Source organism: Melanotaenia boesemani, chromosome 8, assembly GCF_017639745.1.
Source record: "Melanotaenia boesemani isolate fMelBoe1 chromosome 8, fMelBoe1.pri, whole genome shotgun sequence".
NCBI lineage: Eukaryota > Metazoa > Chordata > Actinopteri > Atheriniformes > Melanotaeniidae > Melanotaenia > Melanotaenia boesemani.
Window position 1 is genome coordinate 16,288,107 of NC_055689.1, and position 19,394 is coordinate 16,307,500.

At 40.3% G+C, this 19,394-nt stretch overlaps 1 protein-coding gene across 1 annotated transcript; it reads left to right on the forward strand.

The window, feature by feature from the left end:
• Positions 1-486: 486 nt before the first annotated feature.
• Positions 487-18,815, forward strand: pax3a (paired box 3a). The gene is made up of 9 exons (XM_041993708.1): positions 487-829; positions 1,318-1,553; positions 1,941-2,070; positions 2,324-2,467; positions 11,296-11,495; positions 12,112-12,277; positions 12,500-12,720; positions 16,434-16,697; positions 17,685-18,815. The coding sequence occupies exons 1-9, from the start codon at positions 745-747 to the stop codon at positions 17,700-17,702; spliced, it is 1,464 nt and encodes a 487-aa protein (XP_041849642.1). The 5' UTR covers positions 487-744; the 3' UTR covers positions 17,703-18,815.
• Positions 18,816-19,394: the final 579 nt, after the last annotated feature.

A 19,394-nucleotide genomic window follows, 5' to 3' on the forward strand; every position in this document is an offset into this window, starting at 1 on the left:
CAGCCTATAAGAAATGCAATATCACTATCTAAAATACATATCAATTCAGATATTTCATAATGTCACATATAAATACTGTCCTCAACATTAGGATGTTGTCTCTTTTCAACTTGTCTCTGTACTTTTCACCAGACCTTTAAGTCTTAAAGGCTTAACCTTTATCAATTAGGGTTTATTGAATAATTTGGGGGCTAGTGGCAGAAAAATCGCTGACATATATCTTTATGATTAATTAAAATCCGTGCTCTTTGGGAAAAGTTTAATACATAAAAGCTTGTGACATGACAAGTTGACCTCTTGAGGTCAATCCAAACAGAACGGAGCCCTTTCTGTCCAATCACACGGCTCCTCCTTCCTCCGAATGTCCTGGTGTTTAACCAATCAGCGTGCGCAGCGCGGAGTCAGAGGGGACAGCGACCGCAGATAAAATGTTTGACTTCCATCGCCTCAGAGCATCCTCTAAATCCTCCTAGGACTGCCAGAAACCTGCACGTCGATTTAAACTCACCTTCCCCGCCCCCGCCCAGCTGAGACCGACCCTGGATAGCGCTCTCCAACTTCTCTCAGGTCCAGATTCAGTCTTCTCCCACCGGGGCAACCTGTTACTCAAAGAAAAGAAACTGCATCGCAGCTGTTGAAGTGAGGGCGAACTGAACAAGTAAACAGACGGTATTTTGTGGAATTAAAAAAGGACAAGCAGAGGCAACTTCGTTTAAAGAGTGGCCTGACAGAAAGTCAGGAATCATGACAGCGCTTGCAGGAGGTTTACCGAGAATGATGAGACCAACTCCTCATCAGAACTACCCGCGGGGAGGATATTCCTTGGAAGGTAATATATTACTACTAGTGGCTTCACGAAAGCTGGAAAAGATTCCAAGTTAAAGCTTGACTTTGGCGAAGTTGACAAACTCGATATCTGAACATTTTTAAAGCATGTGTTAATTAAAAAGCAACTGTAATAAAAAAGAAAAAAAAAAGATTAATTTTAATTATTTAACAACAATAATAATACCAATAATACTGAGGTTTTACGTAATTTAAACTTCGCATAACTGCAGTTTTGAGATTTCTTCTATTTTTTTTTCTTATGGAAACGTTTGTTCTGATATGTTTTTCTTCAAAATTAAACTTAGGTTAAACTTTCTGTTTTATAATTTTTCTGTTCTACAGATTTTAGTCTTTTGTACGTCGATATTTGACCATATTTTAAGATTTTTTCTGCTTCTGTTGGGTCTGAGATTATCAGTTGTTATCGGCCTAAGGTAAACCCAATACAAGTTAAAATCATTCCACTCAGAAATATCTCTGGCTGTGTAGTTTCCACTCCGTTAGGACAGGGTCGGGTCAACCAGCTTGGTGGTGTCTTCATAAACGGCAGACCTCTACCCAACCATATCCGCCATAAAATCGTGGAGATGGCACACCACGGTATCCGTCCATGTGTTATATCACGTCAGCTGCGAGTGTCCCACGGCTGCGTCTCCAAAATCCTCTGCCGGTACCAGGAGACAGGCTCCATCAGGCCAGGAGCCATCGGAGGCAGCAAGCCAAAGGTGAGAGAAACAATCGTTGAGTTAAATAATAATTTCCTTTTAGATTTTCAACGAAAGAATCAACTTAAAAGAGAAAAAATGTTTTATGATCTAATAATATATGGCAATAATCTCAAATATTGTAAGAGCACATGCACAAAAAAGATCTTTCTTTCTTTCTTTCTTTCTTTCTTTCTTTCTTTCTTTCTTTCTTTCTTTCTTTCTTTCTTTCTTTCTTTCAAGAGTTTATAGCCTACATTTTCCAACATAAGTGCTCTGCGTAACAAGTTTTGAGGAAAGTTGTATAATATAACATATAATATAATATAAGTTTTACATATAGCCTATAGTCTTCTAACTGTCTTCTCCTTTTGACTTCTGAGTGACTTCTCCTTTTTTACATCAAAGCAAACTGCTTCTCCAGAAGTGGACAAGAAAATCGAAGAGTATAAGAGGGAAAACCCCGGCATGTTCAGCTGGGAGATCAGGGACAAACTACTGAAAGATGGGATCTGCGACAGGAACAACGTCCCTTCAGGTAGGCGAACACTAGAAAAGTTAACGTTTTATGGAAGAACAAATAAAATTATATACACATGTAAAAAAAAAAAAAAAAAGTCCAAAGCAATTAGTCCATTAGTCTCATTGATATCTTCTGTATGAAGATATCATGATGTGGATTATTAATGATTTGGGCGATCGTAAATTTTTTTTACGCATTTAGAGTAGCCATATTTACTTATTTATTTTTTTAATTTGCACGTTCTTTCTACGTTTCTTGTATTTTTCAGTGAGCAGCATCAGTCGAATTATGCGCGCTAAATTCGGTGGTGTCGCTGAGGATGAGGAGGAAGAGGATGAGGTGGTGAAGAGGGCGATGGAGGATAACGAACCTCGAACAAAACACAGCATCGATGGCATTCTTGGAGACAGATGTAAGCTATACCTTTTTTTGTGTGTGTCTGATTTGGGGCAAAAGCAAAAGTAGCTGTCTTTTATTTTATTTAGTTTATATATATATATATATTAATCCCATTGTGTGTCTTTACAGTCACTAAAATACTGAAATATTAAGTTATAAAAAAACGGAACTTGAAGATTTGGCTGTGAATGGTTTATGTGTTTTATTTATGGATTCTCGCTAGTTTTGCTCTTTGTTGTTTTTGGGCATTCTACTAATTAGGTCATTTTGTTGTATCCTTGTACCCCATATGATTGATGATGAGGTAATAATAATAATAATAATAATAATAATAACAAACTAATATTAATTAAATATGTAGAATCTAGACAGAGGCGATCAATAGTTTTCCGACTTTTCCAAAGAAGTTTAACACTACATTTTCAGAATTTTACGCATGCGCTTGGAGTTAACAAATAAGTCCACGCAAGGAGCTATTTAAAAATCAAACATTTGTCTAACTTCCAAGCATGCGAAACTTTTTTAAACACTTAATCGGACACTTGAGGATGAACTTCAGCGGACAAAGCATGGAAAGTCTATTGAGACTCACACCTCAGTTTGACGCGCACAAAAGCCAAACTCCAGTGAGCGGCTCAGTGGTGTACAAAAAGATGCCAGAGCTTTTCAAAATGGGCAAAGAAAAGGAGAGAAAAACTGCACTGACAAAAGACTGGGAGAAGACATTATGAACCCGCAATGAGCGATGAATTATTCAGGGACGCCAATGGGCCCAGTGCCACCTGGTTTATGAATTGCGCAGAGAAATGCCATTTTTTTGCTTTTACCTCAATGTTAACTGTTTATATTTGAGGAAAGCTAAGCCTCCAGACAAACACCTGTTGATTTACGACCTGTTGGTGACTAAAGAATTGTTGCACAGGAAGGGCTGGGACATGTGGTTAATTATTGATGGCCAGACAGACAGGCAGTGGCAGTTTGTGTATATTTATACATTGTTGTATGTTTGTTTACATTTAGTGAAGTGGTCGGTTTTACGAGATATTGACTCTGTAAAGAAAAACTAAAAGTATGGTAAGTTATGGCATTTGGACACGGGCAAAAGACTCAAGATTTTTGTCTGAAATGTGCTACATTCGAACCAGGCGCAACAAAATTGAGCGGTTCCGTTACTTTTGTGCGCGGAGCTTTTTATCGCGGCTTTTTGTCTTTGCGCAGCGAGCATGACGCTTTCAGCCAGTAAGCGCAGGGAAACTCTCCTCCTCACTAGATTAAATCCAAACCTTTTATTTCTCTCCACTTTCATCTCAGACAAAGTCCGCCCCTTCCCTTTTTTGCCTTGGGCGCACACATTTAATTCAGTGTCTTTGCGGGACACTTCCCACTCCCTCTATTCCGTGGCGGGGCACATCCACATCAAGAAGCTGACTTTGTAAATACGTTTAAGCGCAGAGCAGATTCTTCTGATTGGAAATAAAGTTTTTACTGAGTTACATCTTAAACGTTTTTAAAATTTGACTCGTTGGCCTTTTTTTTTTTTTTTTTTTTTTACTTTGAGGAGTGTGTTTGATACAAAAAGCGTGCATTAGGCTGGAAAACAATACATCGATCTCTGTTTCATTATTTTTAACAGACCAAATAATATTGATAAAATTCTATCTGCCAGCAGTTAAAAGCACTTTTCCCGACTGATATACAGACCAGTAGGCATCCTATTTCATTCTTGTGTCTCTTGGATGTGGATGTAGTTGTTGTTTTTCTCTTTTATAGCACTTCATTAGAATGTGAAAAGGGTGTTTTGGGGACTGAGAAAGTGTCTTCTGGCCAAATATTGATTAAGTAGGTGTTTGCAGAGGCTTTTGTTCTGGTGGGGAGAGGCCTGTTGCTCTCTGCCCCTTTCTCCACTACTACTATTGTTGGCTTTCCTTAAGTGCTAAGATCAAAGCTGACTCATTTAGATTTATTTGTCTGGGAAAAAAAGAATGCTAAGGTTTGTGGGATAAAGTATACTGAGCAGCAGTGTGTCTGCATAGCATTAGCATGTGCCTGGGACATTGTAAGAAGTGTATATTTGCTGGGATGAGTATGGTTTTAAGCAGTTTTGTTTATCTTTAACAATAGAATTATAGAGGTCGGATTAAGCTCATTCAGCAGAGTTTAAACATGCATGGTTTATTTGTCACCGGGCACATTTCTTGACTATATCCAATTAAGTATATCTTTGAGTTATCATTTTAAATCAACATGTTTAATTATGCTATCTCCAAGGATTTGTTCTTGCCATTAGCAGGGCTGATTTAATTGATAGCATCCTCTATTTATTACTACTGTCACTTTAGCCTTTAGCCTCATTTAACTAATTAAAGTAACCCAAGTCCTGAAAGAGCGATAGCCACTCTTGCGGGATCTATTTATGGCAGGTGGGGGGTGAAAGGCAGAAAGAAGAAGAAGAAAAAAGAAAGCTCAGAAATACAAACAGTCAAAGGGATAACTTTTCTTTAAAGGGAGTCCTGCAGTGCCTAAATGAATGAGCTCAGTTCTTTCAATTCTGCCATGGTGAACGCAGTCAACATGTAATAATTGGTTTCATTGAGGTGCATTCCAACAATCTGCTGCCATTCTCCTGCCTCTATTGTCCAGAGGCAGGCAAATAGCCAGAGGGACAGGAGGAATCAAGTGCTGACAAAACATGAAAGATTTAGCTGCTTTTGTCAAAGGAGCTGAGTAGGACTTTGTTTGTGTAAATAAACTGGGTTACTGACTCCCTGGGATTTTGGCATGGATTAAGAATGAGAGAAAATTTGGAAGCATGAGGAGAGCAGAAAGATCATATTTGCGTTTAGTGTGTGCCAAGTTTTAAGGCGTGTGTGTCCTATACATTCAGTTCAAAAGTAATGAAAGGAGCAATTAAGATAACTACAAACTTCTACATCTGTGTCATCTTAAACCAATTTTCACATTTTATGACTTTTATGCTCACAAGTCAAGAAAATACAGTGATATGTTTTTCTCAAGCAGGAAGCAGTCATTTGAGCAGGATGGCAATAACCCGTAACTGTAAACAAAGAGATACATGTCGCTTTTTTTCTTTTTTTTATAGATCTTTTGACTAGAGGTTTAGCAGAGACAGAAGGCCTCATTGTAACCAGAGGAATGTCTGCTATAACCACATTTCCATTTTCCTCTCAGGGCTGGATGGTGGAGAAATTTATATGAGGGATTGAGTCTGCATTTCCCTGTGTTAGTAGTACTTATAAAGTTTGTTTATCCTGCAAGGCAGCTGGGAAGAACAAACAAACAAAAAATAGATAGATAGATAGATAGATAGATAGATAGATAGATAGATAGATAGATAGATAGATAGATAGATAGATAGGCAGACAGACAGAGAGACACATAGACAGATAGACAGATAGATAGATAGACAGACAGACAGACAGACAGACAGACAGACAGACAGACAGACAGACAGACAGAGAGACAGATAGACAGATAGATAGATAGATAGATAGATAGATAGATAGATAGATAGATAGATAGATAGATAGATATCCATTGTTTTCTACTTTTCTACGTCTCTGTCGGCATGATTCTCAGGGCTCTCTCATTCTATAAAAAGAAAGAAAAAATCCACACTAGCTGATCTGCAACTGAATGCAGACTCTATGCTTCATTAAAGCCTCTTTCTCTGTTGGCACCCACATTGTGATCCCCCAATATTAATTCAAAGGACAATTAATGAATGCGGGCCAACTTTGAAGTAATGGGCTGGGGTCCTGCCCTGAGCCGGCCCCTCGGCGCTGATGTACTCTCCACATTCTCCCCACTAACCCCAGAGACACTGTGAAGTGACTGAAAGAGAAGCAATGAGCAATAGAAGGTCAAGGAGAGGAGCCCCAGCAGAAAAAGAGCTCTCTATTTCCTTGGAAGTATTAGCCAAGCAAAACTCTGATGGGGAGGATAAAGGAGCGCGAAGAGAAAAGGGTCGGGGGCGAGGGGACGCTGCAAAGAGGACCACAATGGGATAGTTAATTGAGTAAAGCCAGACAGTGTTGTCAATCACTTAACTTTGTTTAGCCTCAGTTTTTGTGGAGCTGTTTCGTTCAACACATTACACATTATGGACATGCCAGCACAACTCGGTTGCTGTTTTAAGTTGTGCATTTTTTTCCATCTCTAGAGAAAGAAATTACTTATTGAAAGCAGCATAATTACAACGTGTGTGCTCCAGTTTCATTTTCTCATTTTGCAAAAATGAAAAAAAACAAAAAAAAAAAAAACAACAAAAAAACAAAAAAAAACAGAATAGTAGACCATTACTCAGTGTCAGAAAAAAAGCATGCAATGTTATGATGGTTTCTCTCTCTGTTGAGTGTGTGTGAAGTTTTGTTGTAGGGTCAGTGGTGGGCCGTTTTCACTGCAGCGCTGTGCAGTTGCTGTGAAAAGGTCAGGGGCCAACCTAGGGTCACTTGACTGTTAAAACTATCAGGACCCAGGGAAAGGAGGTTACGATAATGTTTGGGAAAAGATGTCAACTGACAGTCTAATATAAGACCATCCCCTCATGGAGTCATCTGCTTCAATAACTTTCATTTCTCATGTCTCTCTTGCATAGGTTTATATGATATTTGACACTCACCAGTTTTTCTGAACAAGGTGCTTGATTGTCTGTTTCGCCTAAATGAGGCAAGGCTGATGCAGATCTTTGCTAGTTAGTCTCTGTTTGACTGGAACGTGCGGCAGACTGGCCCTTTGCTGCAGCTCTGCGTGGGTCCTGTGAGGTTGTTTTGTCCCTGCCCTGAGGGTGGAAATGCCACCGTGAAACTGTCACCTAACTGCACCACAGTGGAACTAAATAATAACCACTGCCCACTGGGCACACATAATAGCCATGTAGGGCCATTTGGGGCTTCTTGTCACTGATTCAGTGTTAGACAGAGATACATCTTTCTACTTCATATCGCCAGCTACTTCTTTGTAAGTTAAGTGCCAACCTCCTGCAGTCATTCACTCCATTTTCTCTGTCCATCACATCATCATCTCCCTCGCTTTTTCTTTCCATCAGAACCCCTCCTCCTTTCCCAGGCAGCTGCAGGTTCCTGGGGGCTCTTTAGCAAGTCAAGTGAGCAGCCCACTCACTCCTATTTTTCCCTTAACTGTTAACCCCAGCTGAGTCCATGAGCTGTCAGTTAACCATTCTTTTCCTCCAGTGCATCTGCTTGCTCCGGCTCTATGTGGCATGTCACTGTTTTATTCAGTGACCCACTTGCACTGTGCTGTGTTGCCTGAAAGGGCCAGATCTACTTCCTTGGTCAAATAGCTAGTTCATTTGTCTCTTCTGCCCTTTGTTTTGCATTGCGAACACATGTCACCAGCTCAATTACTTTCTCTATTAACAGCCTTTGGAGGACGGGTAAGCCTGCCCCTACCAAGACAAGGCTATAAACTGCTCCATATGCTTTGCTTTATCCCTATCCCCTCATTTAATTTTGATTCCTTCACAGTCTCTGTCACACTTTCCATTTCTTTCCATTTTTGTCATTTTCAAGCTATGTGTGTGAGTTTATATGCACATGTGTGCACAGACATGGTTGTATGTGCCTGGGCATGTCTCTTCATATTAACATCTCTTGAAGGGGTGGGAAGGGAGGGAGGGGGAGTGACTGCTTGCCAAGATGAGTCCTGGCCGCAGTCTATGCAATAAACAAGAGCAGTCTTTATCCTCACAGTAGGAATCCTCTCCCAGTTTTTTTTGGCTTGTTTGAGGCACTCCTGCAGCAGGTGAAGCTAATAGAACTGGACGTTCCTCAGGTTCACATCTGTGACCCTCTGGACTTTATCTTCCCTGCCTGTCAGTCTCTTCTCTTGATCAATAAAGGGTTCTGTTTATATTGAATGGAGGATCTGTAGCACGGTTCTTTCCATGCTGATATGGATGCATCATGTGTGCACATCTTTAAATTCACTTGCTTTTTTTCCAGGGAAAGGAACCTGTTGAACTCTCTTGTTAAACACTCTAAATTGGGCTAAATACACTATCCAATATATTCTGTTATCTCAGCTAGCTCAATATTAGTTATCATACATCTTATTTTGCTTTAAAACAACTGCTTCATGGATAATTCTACAACAGGCTCAATTTCCGCTTGAAGGATAATAATCTGTCTTTCTATTAAGATTCTTGTCAGAGCCACAACCAAACTGTGAGTAGCGATAGAGCATTTTGAGCTCCCCAGTGCTTTAGCTGCAGCGTAAAATTTGATTTGGGTGTTTAAGTAAGAAGGTCGAGGCCTCCGTTTTTGTGCCCAGTATCCTCTTCTATCATTTGTTGAGGGGAATGTGTGGGAACAAGCCTGCTCCTGCATTAGCATGTCTTGAAAATGATCCGCAGCAGCATAAGAACGGTGTTGGAAAGTTTAAAAAAGTGTGGACTTAGTGATGTGTGAGCCCAGAGAAAGAGATGAGTGGAGTGAATAGATGAGATGGAAGGAACAGGTCCCATTTTTAAGAATGACCAGCACCACCCATCTGCCTTAGCTGGCACTTTCCCTGCCCCCTCTTACCCAGCATCTTCTTCAGGTACCTTCAGTTTCCAAACTTCTCTCCATGTCAACCTTTCGACTCCCCATCCCCCAACTTTATGCCCCTCGGGCAGTGGAAGGAGGGGGTTAAGGGGTGCTCCCCTGCTGTGCCCCTCCACAGCCCCCAGTGGCCCTTCACTGGACCCCTTTGTGCCCCTCTCCCTCCCACTCTTCATTCCCCCACTCAGCCCCTGGCTCTACAGCCCCCATCTTACCCTTCAGTCCCCCCTTTTCCTCCCATCTCCCCTGCTGGGCAGGTGACAGGCCCCTGAATGCGGGCCCGGGCGTCCCTGATGGCTCCTACAGATGGAGCGTGGTAATCGGTCCAATAGAGGCCTGCCACAGGCTTTTTCCTGGTAAGATACAAAAGCTTGGCCGCATCACCTTCAAAAAAAAAAAAAAAAAAAAAAAAGGGGAGAAAAATAGAAAAAAAAGTGTTAGAGGAAAGTAGAAAAAGGAAAAAGAAAAAGAAAGAGCAAACCAGAGGATGACAAAAGCGACATTGTCATTTGCCATTTAGGGATAGTCTGTGATGGAGTGGCTTGTCAGTAGTTACTAATAATAAAGATTGGGAGGGAAAAAAGTAGGAAAGACAAAAATACAGAGGGCAGAAGAAGAGAGATCCACCCCCAACCCTGTAGTTAACATAAGTTACAGTGGAAATGGGGAGCTCTCACTCCCCTGAGGAGTTTTATGAGCTCTTCCCTTCCTTAGGAATCTCTGCTGCCGTTCATCGTCTTTTTCTGCCTTTTACTCTTCTGTCATTAAAATAGTCATAACATTACATGTCAATACATGTTAATTTGCTTTGTTTCTTATTTTAGCTTTTTCTTTGTGTATTGTAAATTCAACAATGAAAACTACACTCAATAATACAGTGTTGTTGCATTTACAAGCAAGGTTTTTATTACATGCTTCATGTCTGCAAGTCTCCGTGGTTTTCTCTTGGCACCTGTTGTCTTATAGAATTTGCTCCAATTGGTCGCACATCCTTTCATAAACAAACCACATCCCAAACTCATACCGCACGTTTCAGGAGTCTTGAAGCATCCAGCCAATCCCCAGTGACCCTTTATACCATTGTGACACCCCTGGTTCAAATGTAATAAAGAGCTCTTCCCAGCATCAGGATCTTGTTTGCCAGCGGTCCTTTGCGCAGCAGCATTCCCAGAGGCCAAATCCGTGTGTAATGCCTGGTCAGACACACACTGGCAACCAGCACAAACATTTCCTGCTTGACTCCAGAGGCTCCAGTGGCAAGGGGAGATCCCTGTGCCCCCCCCACTCCATGTCTGACTTGGCACTTTTTAATTAAAGCTTTAAATCTGGAGGGCAAAGGGAGAATGAATAGTCTGAGGCAAATAGACAAGCTCCAGTTCTCCCTTGAAGTCTGTTTCATGCTTACACCTGTCTCTGTGCTTGTGAGCCCCTAATTTCTTCTCTCAGCATAGATATTCACTGCATAGTCTAAGTGTTGATAAAGGCCCACTGAACCCTCCTCATGAGGTGTTAGAGGTCCCTTTGGGGTGGATTTGGGAGAGGATTCTAACTCTCTCTGTTTTGTGTCCATCTGTGTTTGACACATTGTCATAGAAAACATTCACTGAGGGAAAGCTCACAGCCCAGACGCAGCAGATGCATATTTGTGAGTGTGCACATAACGGAGAAAGAAATGGGGGATTGCACACGTAATGGTGGACAATGGAGAGCTGTCACGCTAGTTTGTGGGGCCTGATCATTATTTAATAGATGGGAAACCTCCCCCTGAATGCAAAAATAGTCCTCTGTCTCAAGTTCCAAGCCTGCATTGATTCACCTCTTCTGCTGAATTAGATCCCTATAGCTGTCTCACAGTAACCCAGTCAATTTCTCAGACCCTCAACTGAACAAATAGATTAAGAAGCACCTGCATAAGACTGCCTTCTATGCACAATGGGATGCTATCGGCATAGCACACAGCATGGGTAAGACTGGGAGAGACAGAGTGTCCCAGGCAATAGATGCCCTGGAGGGATCTAGACCTCCTTAATCCATGTTCAAGCAGCCTCTGGCTTTTGATCCCCTCAGGAATCACTGAAGAGTTTAAGAAAGCAGGAGGACACATTCTAAAGTGGCTCTGCACCATGTGTTGTAGTCAGCATAATCTATTATTTCAGAATTTGCTATTGTATCCCAGCTTAGTATTCACTGCAGTTTCATTATGTGTTAGCCCAACTCTTTCGAATGGTGGAGTAACAGTGTGTTTGTTTTGCAATCCCAGCCAGTCACTCAGATGAGGGCTCTGATGTGGACTCTGAGCCAGGCCTGCCTTTAAAGAGGAAGCAGCGTCGCAGTCGGACTACTTTCACAGCAGAGCAACTGGAGGAGCTGGAGAGGGCCTTCGAGCGCACACACTACCCTGACATCTATACACGTGAAGAGCTGGCCCAGCGGGCCAAACTAACAGAGGCTCGAGTTCAGGTTAGACACACATGAACATGCTCATGTCAAAGTCTTGGAGACTTAATCCTGACAGTAAAGCAATGTGTCACTGTCATGGATATGTGTCATGTAGGCGTTAAATTGTCTTGGGATGTTGCCACACATTCTTTACAGCCATTAGACATGTGTTCCCACAAAACACCATCAACCCCCCATGCCTGTCACACATTCAGATGCTTACACACTCAGCCACTTTGTATGAGGACAGTTTTCTATTTGTGTCAAAGTTTTGCCAAAAAAGGCTTTGAAAAGACTTTAAAATAGATACTTGATTTTGATACCCGCCTGATAACAGCCATAACAGCCCTCTGGTGTTATCTGAACCATGTGACTTGCAGTAGCACACAAAGATGTGGTTTCATTACACTCTGCAGATGTTAAGATCTTTATCAGTTTAGCTCCCTGTAATGAGACTGAATAGCTTCACACACATGTAAATCCACTGACCTGATACAAAGCACACATGCACACACACATAGAAAAAAAACCATGTAGCGCAGCATGTCATTACTAAGTGAAGTTAAACTATTATTTTGAGAGATGTGTCTTGCAGATTAAGACACACCTCTCAAGCATGTCTATATACTTCTTTTAGGTGTGGTTCAGCAACAGAAGAGCTCGGTGGAGGAAGCAAGCAGGAGCCAATCAACTAATGGCTTTTAACCATCTCATCCCCAATGGTTTCCCTCCATCAGCAATGCCAGGTCTTCAGCCTTATCAGCTGTCAGACAGCCCTTATCCTCCGACTTCTATAGCCCAAGGTGGGAACAGCTGAACTCATCTAAATATGCGCAGTGTTTTACCTGAAAATCATGTCATAATGCAAGTAAATCTCAAACAATACCAGTCAAACGTTTGGACACATTAGATTTAATGGGGAAAGTGTGTCTGCTTTTGACTGGCGCTGTATATTAACAGCCACAATTTTTGTTTGTTTGATTACGCAACATTAGATTTGATGTAGAATGTTTGAATCCCTGCAGCCGCTGAGCAGCCAAGTACAGTCCACCGACCTCAGCCTCTGCCACCCACCTCGGTGCACCAGAGTGGGCTCAGTTCATCAACAGCTTCCCAGGATGGAGGTTCTCCGTACTGCCTGTCTTCTGGACGACACAGCTTCTCAGGATACTCAGACAGCTTTGTTGCCCCAACAGGCCACTCCAACACTGTGAACCCCAGCATCAGCAACAGCCTATCACCACAGGTTATTCTATGTCTCCAATTTTGAAGCACACAAAAACACACATACACACACACTATCTATCTATCTATCTATCTATCTATCTATCTATCTATCTATCTATCTATCTATCTATCTATCTATCTATCTATCTATCTATATATATATATATATATATATATATATATATATATATATATAAACACAATATGTATATGTGCATAAATGTTCTTAGACACATCTGATTGTACTTGTACTTGTACTTAGACACATCTGATTTGCCTGAAAAAAATATCCCCACACTGTTCTACATGTATCATATGAAGAAACAGGAGACCATTGGTCATTCAGACAGAGCACATGAAGTGCACAATATGGTTGGATAATAGTGCATACAAAACACGCACATGCTTCCTGTATGACCTAAGAGATGTCATTGCAATGACATTGATGAAATCTTGTTAGGCTAAAGAACTCGGTAGCTTTTCATTTTTGTTTATTCTGACAGATATTTTGATGAATTGAAAATGTGGCAAACGTCAGTCTTTGGGGAGGTAGAAAGGACCAGACATGAGGAAGGATGTATGGATGTCAGATGATGACACAAATCAAAACTGAAAAGACAATTATGGTCGATTACACAGTCATCAGTGTCCATCAGTGGCTCCCTACCAGCCCAGAAGATGGACTAACAGGCGTAAAACGAGCTTTTAACCACCACAAAGGGTGGTCGGCCTTCGCGCAATGCATGCTGGGTACTAATTCCCATGAGAGAGAATCTCAGACTCCTGTTAGGCACAGATAAAAAAATTGCCTTAGGCAGGTTTGTTGCCATGTAAATGCCCAAACATGTATATATTGAGAAAAAAAAAGAAAGAAAAGAAAACAAAACAGAACTTTGTGGTGGCTGCCAGGAACACAGTCAGAAACTATGTGGCACGATTGAGGCTAAAGCTATAATTGACTGTTTTGATGCATGAATGGCATCATGGATGAGATTTTTTTTCTCTTAAATAACTAGTCACACATGCTGTTAAATCAGCACCAGTTTTCAGTGTAGAGATTGAGAAAGGAGACAGGGAAATTACATTTCGCAAACTGCAAGCACACTTGTAGCAGACTCCTGTAACTGGTTGTGCTGTAAGTTCACACACCCACAGGGTCATCAAGGGATTTAAACTCCAATAAAGAGGCCAAAGGTGGTGTGCCCTCATGGATGGTTTCAACATTAACCTTAGCAGGCAGCTTTGTAGAGAATGGACATCTCGTCTTGCAGATTGGGCGGCGTGCCTTGAATATTTTCTCAGTCTGGGATTCCAATCACTGAATGTTCCAGTGTCGTAATTGATTGGAATGAAGTAATCTATCCCCTCTTAACAAAGTATGTAATTTATGCAAATGAATCACTTTGTTGGCTAATTTGTTGTAATTCACATATTCATTGCAGCTGTTTGAATGTATACTGCAATACAGTTCTCTCTATTTCCAATGATAGAATTAATTTCCTGATTTTAACTTAATAAGGGAGAGGAAATGAGAGGTGATTAAATTCTATGACATTGATAGTACGTAAAGACCTCCTTACACTTGGAAAACTTTATAGCTTTGGTGTTGTCAGACTGCTACGTCTCAGTTAATTTTAGAATAGAAAAATAGAATATCTTTATTGTTATTGTAACAAGTAGATTTAAAAGTGCCATCCAATCAATTCATCATAGATAAAATTAATCTAAAATGTTCAAATAAAAGCAACATAATAAAAGGGGTACAAAACAATTTTGCAGTAAAATCTGTCTAAAATGATCCACTTTGAGTTATCAGAACTCCAAATTTATCCATAGAAGCTCCTTTACTCTTTCTTCCTTTCTGTAATCATCAGAAGATTCCTCCAACTCCAGATATGGTCACATCAGAGCATGATGGAGTTTTGATATAGATAGGGTTTGCTGTTGGTCAATGATATTTTCATCTGAGCAGTGAGCTCTGCACTGAGAGCAGCAGCCAGACCAACCGCTCTCCCAGTCTCTGGCGTCTCAGTGCTGATCTGGTGCATACCAAAGCAATCCTTTCTCACCAAGGAAGCAAGCGGCCAGGATTTGCACCCCCCTGAGACCTAATCTCCGGAACAACCTCAAAACAGACGCACCACCGGGAACTGCTGCTGGTTCAATTGCAGAGCGAAAGTGCATGTACGCATGAGCACGTAGATCAGACACAACGTCGACACAAGCATGTGTGTGCCACACAAACTAACGTTTGCACACATGCACGCAAACGCAAGCACTTCACAGTGTGTTTTATTTATAGAAATATAGAAAACACACACTCGCATACACACACACACACACAAAACAAAAAAAACAAATGGACCAATGAAACTTGAATTTCAATAGTTTCTAGAAAACTTATATTGATTTATATTAAATTAAATTTGTTATTAAATTAATAAATTGACAACCAGAATATCTTTTTTTTTTTGTTTTTTGGAACATTCGCTGAAATTTATAGATTTTACATGAATAAAATTTTAAATATTTGACATGTAGTTGTCAAATGAAAAACCCTGTATTTTATTTTATTTTATTAACATTAATTCTAACTTTTGAGATAAATAGTGGTTTGATAGTATAACGCTATGTTGTAGATTTGATCATATATGTGAAGTTAGATTGCTCTGAAAAACTGTAAATAACATATTAGAGGCACTTGAAGTTTTCTCAGTATGCATACATGTGCATGCTAGGAAAGCACTTGTTCTTGTTTTTACATCACATTACGTTGCCTATTCTTCTCCTTTTCTTTAGTCAGAGGTTGTTTGGGTTTGTTCTTGTCTTTAGTGCAGTTTACTTCAACGTGGACTGTAATTCTTGCTCTCTCTCGTACACTTTCTTAGACATTTTCACTACTTTGCTTCTCACGCAAACCCTTGTGCAGCTGTTCACAATGTATCACCGATACCCCTGAAGAACTGACATCGGAACAAAAAATGCTTACTACACATGCACATGCACGCACATACACCTTCGATTAGAGGCACGATTCCACATGTAGGTGAAGCAGCCCTAGTACACACACATGCACAAACACACCCTAGTCATTGTTCCCACGTACCCTTTGGCCTCTTTACCCTGGCTTCACGAGGACACGGTGAATTTTGGAGCATGACTGAGACAATAAATGAAAGTGAAAGAGATAAAAGAGATATAACTGACTCAATAATTAAAAGGTGCTTTACTGTCTTTAAATTCTGCTTTAAAATACATATCAAGCTCTTGTGTTATATATAGTTTTTATATAGTTCTTACATATTTTTTTGTTCATGTTTTGTTTTAAAATTTGTTCCCTTAGTACAAAAAACTACAGAGACCCCAGTTCACATGACAAGGAAAATTCAGAAAATGAATACATTATTTAATCTACTTCCATGGTTATGACAGGATAACTCCTGTAGAAACCACCAGTAGGATAAAAGATGCAACTCTTTAGCCACTGTCAGCTCCTCAGTCAGTCAGGCAGAGTAAAGAGAACCACATGTGTGAAGAAAGTCCATGATTATGTTTCTGACAGTGAACTATTCCTACACTTTTGCCCACCTTAGTAGAGTAACAAAAATATGGCTGGCTGTTGTAACATCAGATTTATGTGAAAACATTTGGCTTTCTTTTTAATTCCAGTAATATGATGTATTTAAATATCATAGTGATTCTAACCCAGTTCTCCTGTGTGTTTCCAATCAGGTGATGGGCCTGTTGAACCCAAGTGGAGTGCCACATCAATCCCAGAGTGACTTTGCCCTCTCCCCACTAACAGGAGGCCTGGAGCCCAATGGCGCTATGGCTGCTAGCTGTCATGGTTCCCAGCGCCTGGAGGCTCTTCCAAGCCTGACTAGCATGCCCACCCTGCCCAGCACCCAGTCTTATTGCCCACCCTCTTACACTTCCCCAGCTTATGCTGTTGACCATCACCCCTCTTACCAGTATGGGCAGTACAGTCAGAGCAAGGTAAACACTATTTTAAAGCATGAATTGTATTTTTACACAGATTCATACTGACTCCCAAACTGATTGTTTTAAGTGAGGTTGTATCATTCTATGACCCCTGGCCTAGTTGTGTGATTTCGTTTAGATTTTTTAACCCACAGCCCATATTAATTGCACAGACCCCACTGATGAGTGAGCTTCTCAAATCACCCTGTGCTGCGCTGAAGTTACATTTGTGTTAGGGAGGGCTGTGGCCAGGTTGTTTCAGTTTACATTACCATCACTGGAGTATCCACGTGGCTTGATGCTTATCCCAACACACATTTCCCTCACTGTCCTTTCATGACCCTGTATGATGAGCTTGCCCATCAAATCTGTAGTATAACACACCTAGTCATGTAATGACCCCTGTGTAACAAGGATAGCCGCTCAAGTGAAAGGAGCCACTTCCCAAAGTGTGTTTGACAGGAGGGAGGGGGGTGTGTGGGTTGGAATGGTTTGCTGTTGAGGGCTGATCTGAGGTACACTTCCACATGTTGACCGGCCCATCAATGGCAACATCTTGATGTCATTAATTTAGCCAGACCTGGGAGAGACCCACATATAGCTTTTGGGGGTTTGTTGAAATGTGTGTGTGTGTCTATGTATGTATAGGAGCACAGGTATGTGTGCAAAAAAGCAGGGATGGGGGGCTCTTTAACAGGGGGCGATTATGGCCCTTGGCAGGCCAGGATTAGAACCATGTGTCCCACTGGGGATCAGATTTAGAGTTGTTATTGATCAGTGAAGCAGTGCCAGAGATTCAGGCTACAGCTTTACCAAACCACCTAGTTCTGAGGATGTGTAGAGATATTTCTTAAGCTTTTTTGTTACTACTATTATTATTCAACCTATGACTTCTGTTTTCATTCTAACCTGCTCTCGCCTACTTTTTTACTCCATTCTCTGTCTTTCCTATAAAGATTTCATTCAACACATTTTCACTCTGTCTTCCCCTGCCCTCCCCAGGTGCCTTTCATTATATGAAGCCCTGGACACAGCCTGTTTGGCAACTATGATATTCACCTCTGAAGAGCACCACCACCCACTGCCTCTGCCAACTTCCCCAGCCCTGTGGACAAGATAGGAGGTGAAAGGGTCATGGTGATCTACTTCAACAAGAAGGGGAGCCACTTTGGATGGAAGTGATACCAGTGATGGGGGTTGAATGGAATAATTAAGGACCAAAGGCGCAGCCTTCAATGTTACTTGACACTTGCTTTACTTGTGTGTCACGCCATGCTCCAAGGACCAAGTTCGTTTTTTTTTTTTTTTGCCAGTTTTGTCTCAGGAGGAGAAGAAAGGGTTGGGCAAATGAGTAGATACATTACTTTCAAGACCATTTGATTTTTGTAATAAATGGCAGAAATGTATGTTGAGGGGGAACTCATCAGCCAAGTGCTTATGTGGTCTCATTTGATAAAGATGAGGTGCATTTATCTGCAATGCTCTTCTGAGAATGTCTTCTTCACAACATCTTAGGGTGGTGATATTAACTGTACATTGATGTGACTTATATATATGAAGTTGAAGATGAAAATGTGACTACATCAGGACAACCAGCAGGAAAGCATGAGCTGGTCCCAAGGGAAGCCAGTGAATCCGCTGCAACCCAAAGAAAGTGCAATACATTCATACCTCATGTTCTGTAAATTAACACGGCTCAAATGTCTCATATCTTCAAAAACCTGCTCTCTCTTTTAAATGTTAATTTTGGGTTGTATGCATTGATCAATCAGGGGAAATTATCAAGCGATGAATAATAGCAAATGTAGTCATGATGTAATTAAACCAAAAAGAAAAAAAAAAAGAAAAAAATTATCTGCCAGTGAATACATTATTCAGTTTGACAGTTAATTTTTGTTGTTGTTTCTTTGCATGTTAAATTAGTCTTCACCAGGAACTTGCAAATATTAGTTCCATTTCTTATTTATTTAGTGTTGTTCAAGTGTATATTCTGTGTTTTGTATAAGCACTCCTCTGTGCTTGTGTAAGTCTTACACAATGTTCTTTATTCATGTTTTCTCTTTTGTATAATTTTTCCATTTACAATGGGTTGAAATGATTTTGTTGTTTTGTGTATAATATAGCACTATTACTATTTATAATAAACTATGTAAAAAATGATGAAAAAAAGTGATTTTGAATTAGTGTCATTTGTGAGATGCCTTCGAGATGTGTCAGGCCTTTAATATATTCAGTGAGTTCAAATTGGTTTTATTTGAACCATTGTAAGGTAAGCATGGTGCTCTGTCCAATAGCATTGTATTAATTCTATAAAAAAAACAAACAAACAAATAAATAAATAAAAAAAATAATAAAATAAATAAATAAATAAAATAAAAATTTGTGTAAGGTATCTAATAAAAGGAATCTGCCAAACTTGAGCGTTGGCAAATGATTTATGTGTGTATTAACGTTTATTACCTGAAAAATTTAGGACATAAATTCATACAAGAAAAAAACCCCAAGAAACCCCCCCCAAAAAACAAAAAAAAACAAAAAACTTTATTTATATAATGAATATAATGAATATATATATATATATATATTAAAAGTCAGCGCTATATATATATATAGCGCTGACTTTTAATATGAGCACATATTGTATGTGTGTAGAGATACTCTATGATGATATCCATTAGTTTATAGGAACGTGTAAATGGTTATATTTTTAAA